Raw genomic sequence first — 21,258 nt, forward strand, 5'->3', positions numbered from 1 at the left:
GACTACCGAAACTGAGGCTACATACACACAGTATGTATACACAATATATACACACAGGCATACAAGGAAATAAACGAGGCACATGTGAAAATCATAGGTTACTATGGAGACAAACAAGGGCATAATCACTTAAAAAGGAGCGATTATGAAAAATCACATGAAATCATATAAAAAAATATTCAACAAAAACTTTTTATGCGGTTTGGCCATTCATTTACTGGACAGGGGCATTTCGGGGGCCTTTTTTGAGAACGATACTGTTATTGTCTCCAAGTAAACTACAAAAACAAGAATTTGTGAAAACGGTGACGTCATGCGCATGTGTATTACGGATTCAGTCTATAGGCGCGTAGTGTTTCTTTACAAAGTGATATCGCCATCTACTGGCCTGGCATGAGTAACACAGCATTTTTAATTGTTTTTGTGGATCCGTGTGAACGGGATCATTTTGACAACATTGTTGTCTGTACATGAAAAATGAAAAATTCAAAAGAAAAACTTTTCCATTTTTAGTACAATATTGTCATGTAAATGTACCCTAAATGTCCACCAAAAAGAACGAAAACTTAAAGGGGGGGTGAAATGCTATTTCATGCATACTGAGTTTTTTACACTGTAAAAGAGTTGGATTCCCATGCTAAACATGGACAAAGTTTCAAAAATTAAATTGTACGTTTGAAGGAGTATTTCTGTGCCAAAAATTGTCCTTCCGGTTTGTCACAAGTTTCGGAAAGTTTTTTTCGAGTATGGGTATGTGTGACGTCAGATGTAACGGAATTTCCTTATATGGGTCCTAAGGGCACTTCTCCGGTAAGATCGCGGGCGCGCGCACACTCGTAGACCAGAGCAAGAGAGCAAAAGCAGTTCGCCATCAAAGTGCCCTGCCCGGCTTTTGGGAAGCCAATGTCACCAAAGAAGTGTGTTTTTGGTTGCCAGGGCAAGACAACCCTGCACAGATTCCCAAAGAACCCGGCGTTAAGGCACCAGTGGATGGAGTTTGTTTTTCCTGAGCATAAATGGAGTTGTGTAGACTGTTTGTTCCCTGCATTTCGACGATGATTGTTTTATAAACAAAGCCCAGATCGACGGATTTGCAGATCGTCTATATGCTTAAGGATCGAGCAGTCACAATGATAAGTTCGGTGAGTAAAACTGCTTCTATTGTCTCTGTGTGTTGTTACTAGCTCGGCGCGTTAGCACAGCTTTAGCTTCGCCCACACGGCCCGCCTCCAGCCGCTCGTTTTTTTCCGGAAAGACTCGGTACAGCCTATCTTTCTTTAATAAATATAATAAAACTAAAGACTTTTTGGAGATATGAAGGATGCAATACTACTCTATAGGTACTCAAGATTAACAGGAGATTGAGTGAAAATGAGCATTTCACCCCCCCTTTAACATAAGTGTTACAGGTTAATGGATGTCAAATTACAAAACGTGTATCAACTGAATCATTAGATTCTTGTTTAATTTGTTTTGTAAAGTTTTCTCAAAACTGTCTGCTAAGTTTTAATAGCCTATGTTTTACAACTTAACTTATCAATATCCATGTTTTTTAGTGCAATTTTCCAACGGACAAAATTGCGATTGTTAACTCATGATTTCTGTTCTGTCTGTGCGCACCAATCTTGCACTTCTATCTCCTCCTCAACCAGACCACCTAGAGACTTCGGGTTTTCGGCATTATGTTAAGGAAGGTCTAATCTCGGGAACGCACACAAAAAAAAAAAAAAAAAAAAAAAAAAAAAAAAACATAAAAGGATTGACTATCTCTTAGTGTTGTGATCCCATGACGTCAGAAAATTGCGCTAAAACACTCACTGAGTTTTTATTACTTGTTTATTAATGTTACATCTCAACAACTGACATACTGTAACATCATCACACAGTTGACCAAATAAAGACTGCTAAGGTCAAATTTGTTCAGTACAAATAATGGGCTAACATGGACTCACTTAGCATGTGCTAACTTGCCAAGCCTGTTCTGTTCTCAGGAACCATGCAGTTATGTGCAGTAAAAGTGCAGGCAGCCAATGCTCTGATGACACCCTCTGATAACGTTGTCTGCTCATTGTTGGAAATTAGGTGTGCCTTTTGTCAGATCATTTTCATCCTTTACTGTTCGACAATGTTTCCAAATAATTCTTATTAACCAGCTCCTCAAGTTAACAACAGCACATTTTACTAATTAATACTGTAGTAATAAACTAAAAAAGAAAGTCAGTTTCGGGTTTAAATCTGTTTTGTTCAGTTTTGTTTAATTTCCGCTTGACACCAGAGTGTTGATGAGCAGAACACACACTGACTAGCTTTAAAGACTGTTGTGGGGTTTATAATTTTTTTTCTGGTGTTTTTTTTTTTTTTTTACTTTATTTTATTACATTTTTTATAAAATAACAGAAAATAAGATGCATATCTAAAAAGAAAATTAATTTCACATGCATGCTTTGCTTTAGTAATTGTTGCTAGATTGTTGTTGCATTATGAAGCATGAATTATGTAATCTGCCACATTGTACTAATTTGTCTTCTAATTTTAATTTAGTTAAACTGTGTCCATTATTTATTATTTTTTTATTTTTTACTAAATTAAAATGAGGGACTGAATTTGTACAATGTAGCAATGATTCAACTGAAAAGATGGAATTCTTAATTTATGGCTTTATTTATGTCATCTGCTCATCACCACAAACACTTGGTGCAAGCACATACCTCACTCTGTCACTTTGTCCGGTCTCGTACATGAGTAAGGACTCACCTCATTGTCTTCTTCTACCTTCCATGCATCTTTAGACCAACATTAATGAGACAGTGATATTAAAAGATCAAATTCTGTACACACGTTATTAATAAACCATACTATGAACATAAAAGTAGATGAGCCCAGAATATTACACGTTAAGCATTTTCCTCCCATAGAAACCCATTATTATAAAGAAAACGCTTAACATGGCTTTCTATGGGAGGATGGCATAGCGGTTTCCACAACAAATCCTTTAAATGGTATTCAGTGCAAAACAAAAATGAAAAATATAGGCTAAGTAGCCTATAAAATAAACCTACATTATGTTTTTTTTGAGTGGAAAAAATATGTATGTGGCAGCAATGCAACACCGTAGTTTCATGTAGGCTACAGTGCAAAGATACGTTTGTATGTGCAAGTGTTTCACGTCTGCGCAAGTCTAATGTGAACACATGTCCCATCCAGCCTCCCACACTTTGAAGCTTCAGTGTCAAATGTAACATCACTATAGTCTCTCCTAGTCTCCAATGTCTTCGTTGTCGTCTTCTTCGTCGTCCTGCAATCACTTCTCTTCCCACACCGGTGTGTGCTTCCACCAACCTCCGCTCCATCATCCACGACTTCCTCAACCATCTAAACAGAAAAGACTGTCAGTATCTCCGTTCGTCATTACTCATAGACATTTACCTTTAAAGGTTCCCTCTACTGCTATATTTGCTTCATATTGTCAATAAACCTGTTTCTCACCTCTACCATTATTGTTTGGAGTCTCTGTTCCGTGACAGATGTGTGTTTTTTCTTCCGCATGTCAAGTGCTGCTATAGTTGCCAAAGCAATATTTCTCATTTTTGTTTACTTAGTTAAAGTAGCCTACAAAAATAACTAAAACTAAATAAACTAAAACTCAATAAAACTATAGACATATAAACACACACACACACACACACACACACACACACACACACAAATAATTCAAATTATGAACTAAAACTATAATAGTATATCAATGATAGTAAAATGGCACTGAGTCCCTGCCCTCCCTGATTTGAATATCCCCTCCCCTCTCCCATCAGTTATATGAGCAGCGGTGAACACTATTGCTCTACCAGAAAGAAGGAAACTCAGACTCATTCACACTGGATTGCTTGACGATCTGCTTCAACATGAAGACCCTTCCTGTCAGTTTGCTCCTAGTGCTGGTGAGTTCAAGGTCTGTGTGATGTGATACAGCTTTAGCTATGTGTTTATGTTGCAGAAACTAAGTCTAACACACTGTATAAAGTCAGGTGAAATCCAGGTTTATGTACAATGAACTGAATAATGTTTGATTTCCATTGAATTATTAGCCGATGTGATTATTTGCCGTGTGTCTTATAGTAAAAACTGTATAGAGCATGCTTATTTAATTAGTTCTGTTGACATGGACACATGTTGTGTGGATGAAAAGTGTCTTTCATTCCTGTATGTCTTTGAGATCATGACACATGAACATGAGTATGCACTTGAAGAATGGTCCGTGTAATGTTGCGCCCATTCCTTTTTCCTTTTTTAACTCGTAATTGAAAAACGAAAAACATGCTTTCTTCTTTATTAGTTTTTAGACGGGTGAAAAAATATTCACATACAAACTTATTTTCCTTATGTACAATGCTTATTTAATTGAAAATCAAATAATTGACATACAACTTATTTTCCGTTTTACAAAAATGCTAAATTTGATTCCTGCATTTTATTTGCGCATTTCATGGTATGGTCGATGTATTGTCCGGAGGGCTCGTCCAACCCGACTTTCTGCGTCTCGAGTTCCCTTTGCTGCCAATTAACCCGTCATCAACTTACGAGGTTGGTCCTGCCTGCAGAGTGGTGAAACACAATCCCAGCAGGTTCCAAATTAACTGGAACACAATGGCCTGGTTTCACAGACAAGATTAGGCCTTAGTTCAATTAGGACATGTAAGTAGCTTTTATAAACGTGCCTTTGAAAAAAAAAAAACATTACTGGTTTGCATCTTGAGACAAAATATCTCAAGTCTCTACCTGACTTAAGATATCTCAGAGCAAGTAGCTTTCAGTTAAAACATGCCATTTAGTCTGGGACTAGCTTAAGCCTTATCTGTGAAACCGGGTGTATGTGGACTACAACAGTCAGACAAACCATGGTTCAATCAGTGTTTTTAAGCAGAGGCAGATCTTTGAATGCTACTGCATTTAACTGTCAGTGTGAACAAAATAAGATGCGCAATATACTTATGTCTGCGTGCTCTGGTTACGGTGTAATCAGATTTGTTTAAAACTGCCATCCGGCAGACACATCAATGATCATTATTCAAGAATATATATATACAGTGCTATGCATAAGTTTAGACACCCATACTAAAGTTGACTAAAAAGAGGAATAAAAAATCATCTTTTGGAAACTGAACTTAATGACTTAATTTAAAAAATTACGAAAAATCCAACCTTTAAGGACACCAATTTTCTTTGTGAATGAATAATGTATCGTAAATAAATAAATGTTCTTCCTTAAAATACAGGTTGCATAAGTTTGGACACCCCTATGTTAAATTCCCATAGAGGCAGGCAGATTTTTTTTTTTTAAGTATTTTTTTTTTTTTTTAGGATACTATGCATCCTGATAAAGTTCCCATGGCCTTTGGAATTAAAATAGCCCCACATCATCACATAGCCTTCACCATACCTAGAGATTGGCATGGTTCCTAATAGCTAGTTTGATTTGCATTGAGAGATGATCTTATGAAAAGTACCCCATGCCAATCTCTAGGTATGGTGAAGGCTATGTGATGATGTGGGGCTATTTTAATTCCAAAGGCCAAGGGAACTTTATCAGGATGCATAGTATCTTAAAAAAAAAAAAAAAAAAAAAAAAAAAATTAAAAATAAAAATCTGCCTGCATCTATGGGAATTTAACATAGGGGTGTCCAAACTTATGCACCCTGTATTTTAAGGAAGAACATTTATTTATTTACGATACATTATTCATTCACAAAGAAAATTGGTGTCCTTAAAGGTTGGATTTTTCCTAATTTTTTAAATTAAGTCATTAAGTTCAGTTTCCAAAAGATGATTTTTTATTCCTCTTTTTAGTCAACTTTAGTATGGGTGTCTAAACTCATGCATAGCACTGTATATATATATATATATATATATATATATATATATATATATATATATATATATAATTATTATTATTATTATTATTTTTTTTTGTGCACTAAAAATTAGATTTTTGCTATTTATAAGACTCAAAGCAGAAACATTAAAATGCATGTCCATGGCTATATCATGAGAAAAATATGTCGCAAAAGCACAGCATCAACTGCTGATATACAGTAAGCTATCTATTTTTAACTTCTGGATAATGATTTTATGTAATTAATTACATGCAACATGCAACATACAAACATGTCACACCCGAAAATGACAATGACTACCACCGTGATGCATACAGCTTTGTCGAGATAACACCAGAAGTCTCATAGCCTATACTCACGAATTCTTAAACTGTTCCCTCGGTTTAACAAATCGTGGGCACGGATTAATAAACTGTATCCACGAGTTCCTAATTCCTAATTATTATTAGGCTATTACATTTAGGCTACCTATTTGAAGACGCTTTTATCCAAAAAAGGAACAAAGCAATTCGTCAAATGTCAGTAGGTTAGACAATAATAATACAGGGCTAAGATTATCACAGATAAACACAAGAGTTTGACGCATATCCAAGGGCTGGAGCGCTCACTACATGGCACGGAGGCGCCAGCGCTTTCCTATCAACAGTGGAAACAACTTAAAATATACTCTATCATTTTTGGTCATACAGAAAAGAATAATACATCATTCACAACTACTTTTATTTGTGGAAACTCACAATAACAAGAAAACGTTGTGCTTTTGTAAAATAAAAGAAAACAATCAGGCGCGCTTTCATGATCTCCGTGAACTGAAGCGCGTCTCAAAAATGAACTGAAACAAAAGATAACCTATACCTACATAAAGCTTGAAATGTCCAGTTTTAAACGAAAAAAATCGAATTGAAAGAAAATACTGACTTTTTATGTAATCCGTAAGGTGCATTTCTCTTTAAAGGCAAAGGCGCATCTGCTTTACAGCAGAGATGGAGATATTTTTGCAGCCGACACTGATTTAGAAAACACTAGTTTGTTAATAAACAATTAAAATGGCTCGTTATTTTTTCATACACATTATCATTAGCCTATAATTCACCTCTCTGTTCCAGAGACAAATGGCTCTTCTCATTCAGCACTGCGGGAAAAATATAATTTCCGGGTTCTAATTTGCCCTTAGAAAACTAGTAAAATCGATTTTTTTGCCATATTAGTTTGTGAATATTTTAAATGTTTAATGAAGGGGCAAATAGTCATAAACAAAAATCTGAAAATTTGTCAATATTAATTTTATTGTGCAGCATTTGGTGTGTACAGTTCAAATTCAAATTTTGGTGTTAAACTTTGCATTTTAAAAATACAACAACCGTTCATTTTTCGTTTTTCGTTTTTTGTTAGAAAAGGAAAAACGAATGGATGCAAAAGTACACGGACCAAGAATGGTTTGAATTTTAAGTTCATGCCTTAAGGTACTCTCAAATATGCTTATTAAAACTAATAATTATGTGAATTCAGTCAAATGTGCATTGGCTGTATCTGTTAAATATAGTATTCTATATAATCTGTACAGTTGCGAGCTCAATTTTGAAGGTTTGACATGTCATTAAGGGAATGTCAAGCATTGCAAGCGTATATGTCCTCAACCAATGTTAGAAAGGGAAACATCACAGAAAGTTTGATTTATTTAAGAGAGAGAGAGAGAGAGAGAGAGAGAGAGAGAGAGAGAGAGAGAGAGAGAGAGAGAGAGAGAGAGAGAGAGAGAGAATGTATTTGTGTTAAGGTTTATGTAATCAGATTCCAAAAATGAAATCCTTGTAGAGGATTAGATTATATGGCATTTTAAAATAGTTACTTTTTTATTGATTACATGATTACTTACAGATCTGGCCTTTAAAAACGCGCGTTTTCTCCCGCGGCATATTCACAAAATAGCAGTAAATTATTAAAAATTCATCATTGTCCTTAATTATTCTTTTTATCTTTTAATTTTTCCTATCCCAAAAAAAAAACCTATTGCTATTATGTTCAGAAAGTCTTCCAGTTTTACAGAATAAACACAGACCGGCCACTAGTCAGGCGAGTATAATTAAATGGACTTTTGAGAGTCCGAAAAAAAATGCAGATAAAATATATATTTTTTTAGTTAGTGCTTCATTTTGATTGTTTTAATTTTAATATGTTTTATTTCTTTTAATTTTAGCATAAGATTTAATTTGTTATTAACTTTTCATCAGTTTACGAACCCCTTGCAGTTTCTTCACAAATAGTTTGGGAAACCCTGCAATAATGTAATGTTTCATGCACTTTGTTGAAAACAGAAAATGTAATCATTTTTCTTTCTCTTTGTATTTTTTTTTTTTTTTTTTTTTTTATCAGCATGATGAAGGATTTTACTCAAATCAATGTGATTAACGAGTTAGGTCCAAAGTAACCTAAAAGTAATCAGATTATTTTGCGTGTAATGTGATAGATTATGTTACTAACTAAAAAACAAATTTCATGTAATTTGTATTCAGTGATGGACTACAATTTGTAAGTAATCTACCCAGCACTGAAGGTAATGAAAATGTAGGTAAAATAGGACATTATGAGATTCATGAGATTCACGTATTGACATAACCTTTATAACAACTTTCATAACATTATTTATAACTTCTTTATTCACTTCTTTTTAACTCAGTTTACCTGGACCGTGTGTGTATGGGCTGACAGGGGAAGACAGAAGCGCGCATGGATCATTGAATCTTTGACTATTGAGGAAGAAAACCCTGGACCATTTCCATATATCCTAGGCCAGGTGAGCGGAGTTAGAAACAGTTACCTGTTTTGTCGTTCAAATCCATTTCATTTTTATAGCGTTTTTCACATTACATATGTGTACAAGTACTGGACTAGCATGATTATGTGAACATTTAAGTGTGCATGTTGTTTGTGTTTCAGATTGAACTTGAAAGGTCTTATTTAGTCAGATACCATCTAAAAGGTCAGGGTGTGGATTTAGAGCCAACGGATATTCTCAGTATTGATACAGAAGGTAATGTTTTAGTACATGGAAAGGTGGACTTTGAAAATAAACAAGGAATTAAAGTTCTCAGAGTAAGTACTCCCTAATAAACAAATCGCATTGAAATTCATGTAAATACACTGCAAAAAAAGGCTTGTATAATGACATGCGCTGGCCTCAATTACAGTCGACATTTGAAGCAAAAGACAAATCAACCAATGAAGTGGAGACAAGGCTTGGGGTTCATATCCGAATATTGGACATAAATGATCATGCTCCAAAATTTCAGCAGTCGGTCTATGAAGTGATTGTGGATGAGTCACATTCTCAAGGTAACCCAGTTTAGTTTGCCCTTCACTAATTTATTTATGAAATTGTAAAATTAAATGATTAGTTCACCCACAACAAGGCATTTGACATTTTTTTTAATGTCGTTGCAGACCACTATATAATATTTTCTCTTATTAGAGAAAATTTCTCTTTCAAATTACTAGAATTGTTACACATGACACTTTTTTTTTCTTTTTTTTTTTTTTTACTTATTATTTAAGTTATTACAAGATATGAGAGCAAGATTTTTAAAGGTGCCCTAGAATTTGAAATTGAATTTATCTTGGCATAGTTAAATAACAAGAGTTCAGTACATGGACATGACATACAGTGAGTCTCAAACACCATTGTTTTCTCCTTCTTATTTAAATCTCGTTTTTGAAAAACATCCCACTGTCGGGATCATTAATATGTACGCCTCCAAAAATTTGCATATACCAGCCCATGTTCAATGCCAGGAGGAACTGTGCAGTCAACAGTCAAATGTCAACAGGCGTGGTTGATGTTTATCTATAATCGGATACTGCAACAGTTTAATTCGAAGTTGTTAGTTTGCTCTGCCCATTTCACCACGGACTGTTTTTCTAACCTGGGACAATATCAAGCAGGCTTCTCTCAGCGTCTCATACTGAATAAGGGGGCAATTCCACCTATATTCCAGCAAGCGGTAAGTAGTGATTTACTACGGAAGTAGCGATCAACTTCACATCGTTTCTCTTAGTAGGATGAAAATAATCTTACTTAAACTGTGATTAATATAAATACAGAAAGTGATCAAAGAACAATTCCTTTCCAATCGCCCAAGCTGTCAATCACACAGCGCGAGTTTATCTGGACACTTGCCAAAACTCGTTGTGAAATCTGACGCTGTTACACTGCACAACAAAGCTCTTACTGTACTTACCTCATGTTTGCATTGGTGAAAGCATTAATGAGAGTACAGAAACTGCGTTGCAATGATAAGATCTTTTTTCACGCGATCAACAGGCTGTCATCTGCTCAATGCTCATTACTGCAACCTTTTATGTGATGGGAATAGATCTAAGTACTTAAAAAACTTCTCACGATTCGTTAATCCCGATAGCTGTAATAGTAAAAACGTATAATAGCTGTAATGGTAAAAGTTTTCCAGATAGTTTCACATGTAATGCTAGATATTTCATATGCAAGCATGTCAGCCAATCACAGCAGTGGGCGTTTACACTGAAGTCTCACAGCAGCCAATCATAGCAGTGGGTGTTTACACTGAAGTCTCACACAGACACGCCCCTTCAAACAGAGTGTTCAAACCAGAGGCTAAAATCAGGCAAGGAAATATGCCTTTTATTTCTAAATTATTAAATTTTTTGATCTAAAAAACATACTAACATTATAAGGGCACCTCAGGAAACATTATAAAATAATAAAATAATCAATGCAATGGCACCTTTAATGAATAGCCCCTAAACAACTTATTTTGGTCGGTTTCTCACGCCCAGCTATTGTTAAAGATACTTATTATAAAGTGTAAAGTTCTATTTCCTAAGTGCAATGACCATGGTTATTAAACAGATAGGATTGGATTCTGTAATACAGCAGTAAAAACAGCATACAGGTTTGAAACAACATAAGGGTGAATAAATAAGGACTGGGTGAAATATTCTTAAATATTGAATAAATTCTTTGAGGGTGAAGAAATTACATTCATCTAGCACTTTTTTTCTAGGTAAAACAGTAATGACAGTACTGGCATCTGATGAAGATGATTCAACAACAAACAATGGAACGTTTGATTTAACAATCAAGTCTGTCACACCAACACCAGACAATGTTAAATTTTATATGCAGCAGCAAAAAGATGTAAATCAGCAACAGCAACAATTCGGGCACGTTTATTTTAATGGGTGTTTGAACTATGAGGTATGAAACTAATTTCTTTCATTGGTAATAATAAGCTACTTTTGTACCTTTACCTGTTATTCCTTTCAGATGGAACATGCATTGCTTTTTGTGCTTTAGAAATATTTCACCATTCCTACACAAGAAATCTAAATTAATCTTTTCCAGAAAGCTCAGAAATATACAATCCTGGTTGAAGCAAAGGACAAAGGGGAAAAGATACAATTATCAAGTACAAGTACAGTGATAATCAATATTTTGGACAAAAACAACAATCTTCCAGAATTCTCTGGCAAAACAGTAGGTTTCATATTGGACTGAAAGTTTCCAAGTTTTGATGCTTTTTAATGGTAGACATATTGTTCTATAAAACCCAACCAAATATTTGACTTGTGTTTCAGGGACCTGGGAAGGTCAAGGAGCGAGAAACTGGGGTTGAAGTTCTGCGACTGCAAGTAACAGACAAAGACACCCGTGGTTCAAAAGCCTGGAAAGCCAAATACACTATCCATGGAGATAAAAAAGAGCAGTTCAAAATTGAAACAGACCCTAAAACAAACGAGGGGATTTTAACGGTCGTTAAGGTAGGCATATGGTTGACGTTTTTATTGTGTAAGTCAGCGTGCCCAAAGGTTGAGTCAGTGTTGCTGGTTTAGGCTGGTTATGATGCTCAAACAAACAGAGAAAATGTTTTGATTGCCCCAGAACCAGTTTGCACTGAAATACCTTGTCGTTATATTGTTGCCTCCGCTGGGATTGGAGCTATTTTGACATTAAAAAAAAAAGATATAAAAATATGTATGCATACATTCATGTTGACACTTCTCTGAACTCTCTTTATTTTTCGGCTAATTCCAAACACCTAGCAAATGGACTACGAGGAGCAAACATACCAAAATCTATCCATCAGTGTGCAGAATGAACTTCCTTACTTTTCATGTAAGGTCAAAAAGCAAGTAGAGAATGCCAAGTGGGAGGTCGACGTTATACCCCAAAACTCTGGCATGAGTATTGAAAACCTCTATAATACCATTCCAGTGACCATTTTAGTTGAAGATATCAACGACCCTCCGGTATTTATACCCCCTGTTAAACACGTTCACATAATGGAGAACATAGCAGCAGGAACAAGTCTTACAACCTTCACTGCTAAAGACATGGATGGAAGCCATACAAACACATTTAAGTATGAGAAGCTTATAATATGTGTAAAACTAATGCCACTGTAGTTTATTGGAGGTACAGGATTACATATAAACACAGGTGAATTCATCTGGTGTTTGTTTGGTTCTCAGATTTGTTAAAGGTGAAGATATTGATGGATGGATAACTGTTGATGCAAAGACTGGACGAGTATCCACAAATAAAATTCTGGACAGAGAGTCGCCATTTGGGATAAACAGCACCTATAGAGCAACCCTATATGCTGTGGATGATGGTAAAATGATGGTTTTTAAAGAAATTAATACTTTTATTCAGCAAAGATGCATTCAATTGATCCAAAGTGACAGTAAAGACATTTTTGTTGTTTTCTAAAAGATTTCTATTTCAAATAAATGCTGTTCTTTTGAACTTTTCATCAAATAATCCTGAAAAAGTTATCACTGTTTCCACAAAAATATTAGGCAGCACAACGGTTTTCAACATTGATAATAATCAGAAATGTTTCATATTAGAATGATTTCTGAAGGATCATGTGACACTGAAGACTGGAGAAATGATGCTGCAATTACAGCGTTGCATCACATGGATAAATTGGAATATTATTGCACGATGCTACTGCTTTTACTGTATTTCTGATCGAATAAACGTAGCCTTGGTGAGCATAACAGACTTAAAAGAAATCTGACTGACCACAAACTTTTCAACAGTAGTGTACTTCTAACTATTATAGATATTCTCATATTCTGAAGTATACCTGGACAAAGAAGTTATTTTACTTTATTTACAAACTTATTTACAAATTTTATTTAATTAAGTAATTAACCTCACAGAGTCCAACATTAACATCTGTCTAGCGGAAAATGCATGAAAAAAATTAGCTAGCCAGTTAGTCTTTTGTAACCAGACTTATGATAATGGCATAAAGTCAGTGTCAGAAATGTTATGGTGATACAACTGTCCTCTTATCATAATGAAGAAAGCTAAACTCATGAATGATCATGGATGGCATGGCATTATCATGTTTTTTACTCCAAATGAATTTCTGTTTACCCCATGTTTCCGATTGGCAGGTGTCCCACCGCTGACAGGCACCGGAACTCTATTTATTCACCTGAATGATCAAAATGATAACGTACCAATATTGGAAGTGAACACAGTCAGCATATGCCTGGATACAGAGCCCACAGTGGCCAATATCACAGCTGTAGACCTGGACCTTCCTCCATACAGTTCACCTTTCCAATATGAGCTTTTAGGAGATGTTAAGGACAAATGGAGAGTTGAACCAACCCATGGTAATGTCACCTTCTACTTCACTCATCCCAGTCCACCCTACACAATTCCTCACTTAATGTCAAGTAATGACAGACATCTCCTAGAAAGACAGCACTCTTCCACCTCCTCTTTGAGGTTGTGTTTCTGTATCTTTTAGCAGTAATACTAACACATATTTTCTCTTGAAGGCACAACGGTGAGTCTTGTAAAAGAACACAGTGTGTATTTAGGTCATCACCTCCTCCAGATCAAAATATCAGACCAGCAGGGATTGTCCTCCATCCAAAACCTGTCGGTCACAGTGTGTGACTGCTCTATAGCTCACAACTGCCATGTCAGGATGACTCGGATGGCTCAAATGGGACCTGCTGCAGCCTGGATCGTTGTTCTTACAGTTCTGATCTTCATAGGTAATGCAGTGATTTACAATGTTTTGATGGTATTAACAGTCCTAATAGATTATGATGGATTTCGCAAACAGTTTCATAATACTAAAAAAACACATCCTTCTGTACAAGTCAATCCAACCATTAAAGGTGTGGTAAAACAACAACAAAAAAATGCTGTGGAAACCTATTGAAACCGGTTTTTGAATGACATTTGCTTTTGAGAATTACACTTCCATTTTATTGGTCCAGACCGCCAAAGATGGTGAATCATAGTGGAAAAGTTTGTGCACTAGCGTACACTTATGAGAATCTCATGTTGATCCAGTTACATGTGACTCTTATCAATGACACACCTGTCACACTTTGGCTGACGAAGCAGACGGACAAAGCTTGATTCCAAAATATGATAAAAACTTTAATGTACACAGGCAGGTGAACAGGACGCAATAGCGTTTATAACATAGACACGAACAATAACCGACAAGGGACTAAACTGAACAGTCTGCTTTGTCTGCTTTGTCATGCTCACAAAATGATCTTGCTCGATTGTGCACAGATTGTTTGGCAATCCCAGCGGGGTTTCATCTGCATGGATTAATCTGACTTGAAGGACTCATTGGTTATTCAGGGTCTCTCATCAGGGGAATATCCAACAGTATTGAGGTGAATATTAGTAGAACTTATAAGTCAACCAGAGTACTTATTACCATCTTACTGGGTTGCGTGGTGTTTGTATGTGATTTCTAGGCCTAATCTTAAGAACGCTCACTGGTTTACCAGAGTATTGTGTTTGGTTGCGGTGATAACATTTGGACCTCCCTGTCAAGTGGTGATTCTTGTTTCTTGTTCCTTCTAATACATGTGTTCATGTATATAAGAGAACTGCCCCTCGCCACCGTTGAAGCCGCAGGGTCTGTGACAGTCCATTTTTCAGTGTCTCATTTACAACATTGGAGGGACATTTCAAACAATGTGCAGCTCCTCGATACACTAGAAAACGGTTATTGTCATCAAGTCAGTAACAGACCCCTGTTATGTACCTGTATTGGCCCACAGTAGTTTAGGACCTTTGCCAGGCTCTTGCTTCAGATCCACCCCAGGGGCTTCCATTCAAAATACTTTCTTGTTCAGTAACAGGATGGGAATTTCAGACCAATCCTCGGCCTCAGATGCTTGAACGGTCACCTCAAATATCTTCCTTTCTGCATATTATGTTGTGTGGTAGATGTATTGCCTGCTGTTGAACCTGGCATGGGGTTCACCTTCTAAACCTAAAGGATGCATATTTGCACATCCAGATTACATTCAGACATTCCAGGGCAGAACAGACCAATACTGTGTCCTTCCCTTTGGACTTTCTCTATTCCCATGTGTGATCACACAATGTATTCAGGTAGCATTGGAAGTTAGCAATGCAGTGGGACGGCCTGTTGATTCTACACATCGACAAGCAGCCAACAACAACACACTGCACCTACTAAAGCATGTTGCAGCCTCAGGGCTGAAGATGAATCTGCAGAAAAGCTGTCTTGTTATTCATCAGTCAGTGTGTGTTCTGGGTATTCACCTGGATTCCAGTTCAATGAGGGCAACTCACACAGTGAACAAAAGGTGGTAGCAAGGTTCTAAGTTTCCAGAAACCCTACATCAAATTCCCATGACTGAACTACTGACTCAGCAGTCATTCATCTACTGTGGTTACACCTGCAGCCATTTCAATGCTGGTTAATAGCACTGAAGGTACTAGTGAAAACAGAAAATACCACATTATTGTTTCTCATCGATCTTCAGCATTTTTTGCTTCATGTAGACAGACACCTCCTGTCAATTAGAGCAATGCACATTCCTGGTCAGAGTGCGGATTCCCTTTCTCGCTGCAGCCTGAGCTCAGTGGATAGGTGTCTCCACAGACCAGTGGCTTGATCAATTTGGAAGAGATATGTGATGGTGTCAGTAGACCTCTTTGCCAGCAGGACAATAACACATTGTTCCCTATAGTTGAGCAGAATCAAGTACTTGTTCAATTACAAGCCCAATCTCCTGCTATATGCTTATCCTCCTCTTCCACTGATCTGGGCCGGGTTTCCCGATAACGATGTATCTTAGCTCTTAAGAGCGCTCTCTACGTGCAAGGTTATGAACGCTCGCAGCAATTCCACGAGCATTTCCCAAAAATGCACTTAACATGAACGTGCGAGAACACGTTCTACGTGCTACTTAAGAGTCGCTGTCCATTCGCGAAGTGCTGAAATATAACCTTATATGGAATCGTATTCTGAACGTTTAGCCTTAATTATTAGGTTTAACCTAATAATCATCATCTGTGGATTAGCAGTCGAGACAAGTCTAAAGTCTACATTCAGGCGGAGATAGCCTACTGACAAAATGTATGAACAAAAAAAGAAAAGATACCTTTCAAAAAAGATTAAATTAATGTAGGCCTAATTTAAGAGGAGATAGAGCGAAACAAAGATGTTATTTTTAACAGATTTAAAGGACACCATACAAATAAGGAAAATCAAAACATCTGGGTGGACATTGCAAACTAACTGCAACCCGGGGTGTTCAAAGATCAGGGAAGGTGGTCTGCAAGAAATGCCCAATACATGGCTGGTTTTCGTGCACGTCAGCAAGTCATTGACAGATTTTTTTTTTTTATTCATCCATATTTTGCCCAGTCTTTGAAGCATAGGCTATTTCCCACATTAGTTCGTTCTTTTATGATTTTTTTTTTTTTTCTTTCATTTAATTTAGATGTGTATTTTTTTCTTCCCTTTTTTATTATTTAATTCATACATTCATTTAAACAAAAAACAAGTACAATAAAGTGTACAATAAAAAAGTACAATCAAAACCCACATCCTCGTCAGGGATTTGTACTCACAGATAAATTACTCTGGTGCCAGGCGCAAATCTAAAATGGGTTGGTCTGAAGTAGCTTCATTATTCATAGGTGTGGTTTGGGCGTAAAGTGAAATAAACCAATCAGAGCGTCATCTCACATTCCCTTTAAGAGCAGACGCGCTTTTTCTAAAGCGGATTCCTATTATAACGGCGGATTTGCCAGGCGCACACCAGGAGCGGTTCACAGCCGAGGAGAGCAACACTCTCGTCAGGGACGTTGGGGATGGAGAAACCCACCCAAATTAACTTCGGTTAAAAAGGCGTATGATAATTTGGGTAAATGTGTAAGCTAGATGTATGCTTTTATAATAAATTGTCTATCTATCTATCTATCTATCTATCTATCTATCTATCTATCTATCTATCTATCTATCGTAATAATGTATGATTTGCAAAAATGAAAACTGCTGCTTCTGTGTAGATGAGAGAATCAAAGTGCGCATTGTGCACACGCTACATTGATTATGGCCAAGCATGCGCCCTTAAAATAGCATATGAATAACATGCGCAACGCGCCACTGACTTTAAACTATTTTTTCCTGGTTAGTGGCGCAATTGTTTTCTAAACCTGCAAAATAGCATGAAGGAACGTTTGCGCCAGAACACGCCTCCTTTTTTGCGCTGAACCGCCCAGGGAGCGCAAGTTCATTCCCTAGTTTAGCGACGTGCTTCTGTGGAGGGAAAAACGCGCTTTGCGCGGGTGCAAAATAGGAATGATACATGCGTCGGTGTACAAAGTCGATTGCGCTGGGTGCAAGATAGGGCCCATTGTCTCAGATGGATGGGACAATATGGCACCCATTTCTGGAGAGACTGAAGTTGTGTGTATGGACCTTGGGGCTCCGGTTGTCACAGAATGGGTAGGTGGAAGTAGTGAGGACTCAAGTGCAGAAAAATAAGGCTTTTGTTTAGTAATATAAAATGTAAAAAAAAAAAAAATAACACAAAACTACAACAAAAAATAAAACAAAACTACAACAAAAACTCCCTGTGGGGGAAAAACAAGACAGGCATAAGGCATCCAACAAGAAACATGAGGGAACATAGACAACGAACCAGCACAGGACTGCAAACACAGGGAGACTAAATAGGGAGCAAACAAAAGAGGGTAATGAACAAAGCAAGTGGGGAAGATTAATCAATTATCAGGTAATGAGATGGGAGGGGCTAGACAATGGACATGAGAGCACATGGCACAAGGAATACAAGACAAGCCATGTGCTCACAATAAACCAAAGTAAACAAACACTGGACAAACTGGGAGTCCCAGAGCTCTGTCACCAACCCAAGATGTAACCCAAACAGAAGTGACAGAACTCTGACACCGGTACTGACTAAATCAATGCAAAATTCACTGTATGGTCCATAAACACTCAACCTTTCCACTATGACTAACCATTTCTGGTGGTCTTTAACTGTTAATCGAACCACGGTTGAACCAAGGTAAACAGAAATTCTCTCGTTTTTCAGCAATGTGCTTGATGGTCCTTCTGATCTCCTGCAAGGCAGAAAGAAAAATGATTGAAATGGACGATGGCATTGGTCATCTCATCAAAACAAATACAGAAAATCCAGGAACAGACTGCGTGGTAATTTCATCACACAACCCACAGTAGCGGCCCTTCAGTAATATTTGAATTGGTGCATTTTATTCATTTTTAGGCAACACTTTACAACAAGGTTCTATATGTCAACATTATGTAATAACATGAAATAATGAACCGGTCTTTTACAGCATTTGTTCATTTAATGGTCATTTTTCTTTTCTATTGCTATATACTTTAATATGTATTTTTTTTCCTGTGATCAAAGCTGAATTTTCAGCATCATTACTCCAGTCTTCAGTGTCACATGGTCCTTCAGAAATCATTCTAATATGATGATTTGATGCTCAATAAACATCAATGCATTGTGGGATGTAATATGTAATAATACATATTATTTATTAATGAAAAGAAAACATTTATTTGGATAGAAAGATTTTGTAACATTGTAAAGGTTTTTGTCATTTTTGGTCAATTTAATATGTCCTTGCTGAATAAAAGTAGTAATTTATTTCAAATTAACCCAAAACTTTTGAAAAGTACATGTACTTGATGTGACATTTTTTGACAAGATTGAAATTATGCATTGTTCTTGTTATTTGAAGAATACAATTACAGTAACGTGATATGTGTAAGAAACACTGTAAAATAAAATGTTACCACATTAACTTTATAGATTTGTAAATGCTGTAAAAACTATTGTTCATAGTACATGCTACCTAATTCATTAACAAATAATAATTAACCAAACCTTATTGTAAAGTGTAAAATATTGATAAGTGTAACTCATATTTATATAAAACATTTGTTGATGATTGTTTTAATTTAAATCATCAGGATGTCTTCAGAAAGGTTCCTTCCAGTATAGGCATTCAGAAAACAAGTTCTTCCAGTGTAAATACCAGCTTAAAGTTGTCTACAAATGTAAATTCAAGCCACAAGCTCACATCACGAACCGTGAGTAACAATAAAACTCTTCATGTTTGTCTTTGGGGTTAATTAGAGCATTCTGGGAAATAATATTTATCTTTCAAAATTATTTCAAACATAAATAATATCATCTAACATTTCCTTTTTTGCATTATGCATGTTATGTGTATGATTAATTGTTCAAGAGTAATTCAAACTGAAAAAAATATTTTCAGTATATATATATTTTTTTATAGTTTTATTTAAAAAAATACAGTTAAAAGCAGTTCAATTTTATTTCTACTCCTTTAAAGTGAAATTCTGCATCCTGTTTGCTATCATAAACAGGAGATGTAACTTTTTTTAAAAATGATATTTTTGCTTCAAAATTTCCAGATGATACATAAAACACTGGAGGCTCCAAAGCTAGACTTCCCCGACCAGATGTTCATACGCTCAATGCATAGGGTGAGTATTACAACCACAGCAAGTTACCAATGTTTTGGTCATTTCATTGGTTTGTGATGGACTGTTTCTGCTATGTGTGTTTTCTAGAGTTCCACAAGATCATACAGAGAAAATTTCAAAGTAAGAATGTAGTGACAGTAATAATTAATAACATATGCAAACATGGGCTCAGCTCAGCCTTTCTTACATCATAATCTGTGTTTTTTTTAAGCAGCGTTCGAGTATCAGATCAAGTGCTTTTTACGGCAATGCGGCTTACCTGAGCAACAGCCTTGCTGTTATCATCAACAAGGTGATTTTATGCTTCTTTCAACATAGACTACTAATCAGAGGATTGGACATGATCTACTCATTCTTTATCATTAATCATTTAGAAGCTTTTAGAACCTTTAGATCATAAGAAACACGTCCAAATGTTTGACAGGATGGTCAACCATTTTCATTTCCCCCCCTCTCTTCTCTTCAGAAACTACTTGCTCTCCAAACCCGTGATGAGGAGTTTGTTGTTTATGAGCCGCACTGCTACGCGGATGAAGGACAAGCTATGGACAATGCTGAACTGGATGCACTCTCTATTCCAGAGAATGACTTTCATCCAGAGATGCTTATCAATCTGGACAACAGGTTCTGTCAACTAGCAATAATTTCCAGACCTGACCTAATGCAAAGGTAACAGTTATCTCAAGAAGTGTTGCAGATTTTTTGAAAACGAGATACTGAATGAAAAATTTCAATCAAAAATATTGATACAGAATATTGGATGATCAGCGATGCTGGGTCTAACATTCAGGACAAATGGAACGAGGGTCTTCAAAGTTTTTTCTACTGTTTAATAGTATTAATGTTTTAGGTAAGCTCAGGTTTTTGGTTTTGGGTCAGTGAAAAAATGTTTTGTCTTGTTTTCTATTGGCTGCAGGAGAAAATATATAATTCAGAAAGAAATATTATGTTCCGAAATATTATGATGATGTCATCGCTGTTTTTGAATGTTGTACATTCTATGTTGAATTTTTTAAAACTTGAATTTTATACATTTGAATGGAGTCTGTACGTTAAATGTGTTTAAATAATTGCTGACATTTAACATAAAAATAAAAAATTTCAGTAATGCTTTTATCTGAAATAAAACTCATGTATAAAAATACATGGGCGGATGTGATAATGCAGTTTTTGTTGCTGAAAAGCATGTTTGAAGAGAATATCTACTGTGACTTTGTTATGCAAAAACCTGGGAACTGCAAAAGTTAGGTTTTATTTTTACAAGTCCCTTAACCTGTTTTTCAGCCTATTTATTCCCAACATGCAGCACTTTTACTTGCCACACAGTCACCGCTTCATATTTGTACGTCTTATCGTTGTCCTACAGCTTTTTTCCAACCTGTCACTTGTTAACCTTTAGGGGGGTGTTTTAACCACTAAGTGTCACAGTTGTGTTCTGTTTAGTTGGACTTGTCTGCCTGTCTTCATGTCACGTATCATCATCATTATCAGTTCATCTGTGTAGGAT

General features: G+C 36.2%; 1 protein-coding gene across 1 annotated transcript; it reads left to right on the forward strand.

Annotated features, from left to right (window-relative positions):
- Positions 1–3,860: 3,860 nt before the first annotated feature.
- LOC308703178 (cadherin-like protein 26) lies at positions 3,861–20,825 on the forward strand. The gene is made up of 17 exons (XM_081386499.1): positions 3,861–3,938; positions 8,567–8,683; positions 8,827–8,982; positions 9,078–9,222; positions 9,829–9,887; positions 11,267–11,398; positions 11,500–11,682; positions 11,965–12,284; positions 12,394–12,536; positions 13,333–13,557; positions 13,726–13,947; positions 18,301–18,419; positions 19,212–19,331; positions 19,680–19,751; positions 19,839–19,871; positions 19,963–20,043; positions 20,218–20,825. Exons 1-17 carry the CDS (start codon positions 3,903–3,905, stop codon positions 20,422–20,424), a joined length of 2,370 nt encoding a protein of 789 aa, XP_081242625.1. The 5' UTR covers positions 3,861–3,902; the 3' UTR covers positions 20,425–20,825.
- Positions 20,826–21,258: the final 433 nt, after the last annotated feature.

The sequence above is a fragment of the Scardinius erythrophthalmus genome, assembly GCF_964197995.2.
Source record: "Scardinius erythrophthalmus genome assembly, chromosome: 15".
Taxonomy (NCBI): domain Eukaryota; kingdom Metazoa; phylum Chordata; class Actinopteri; order Cypriniformes; family Leuciscidae; genus Scardinius; species Scardinius erythrophthalmus.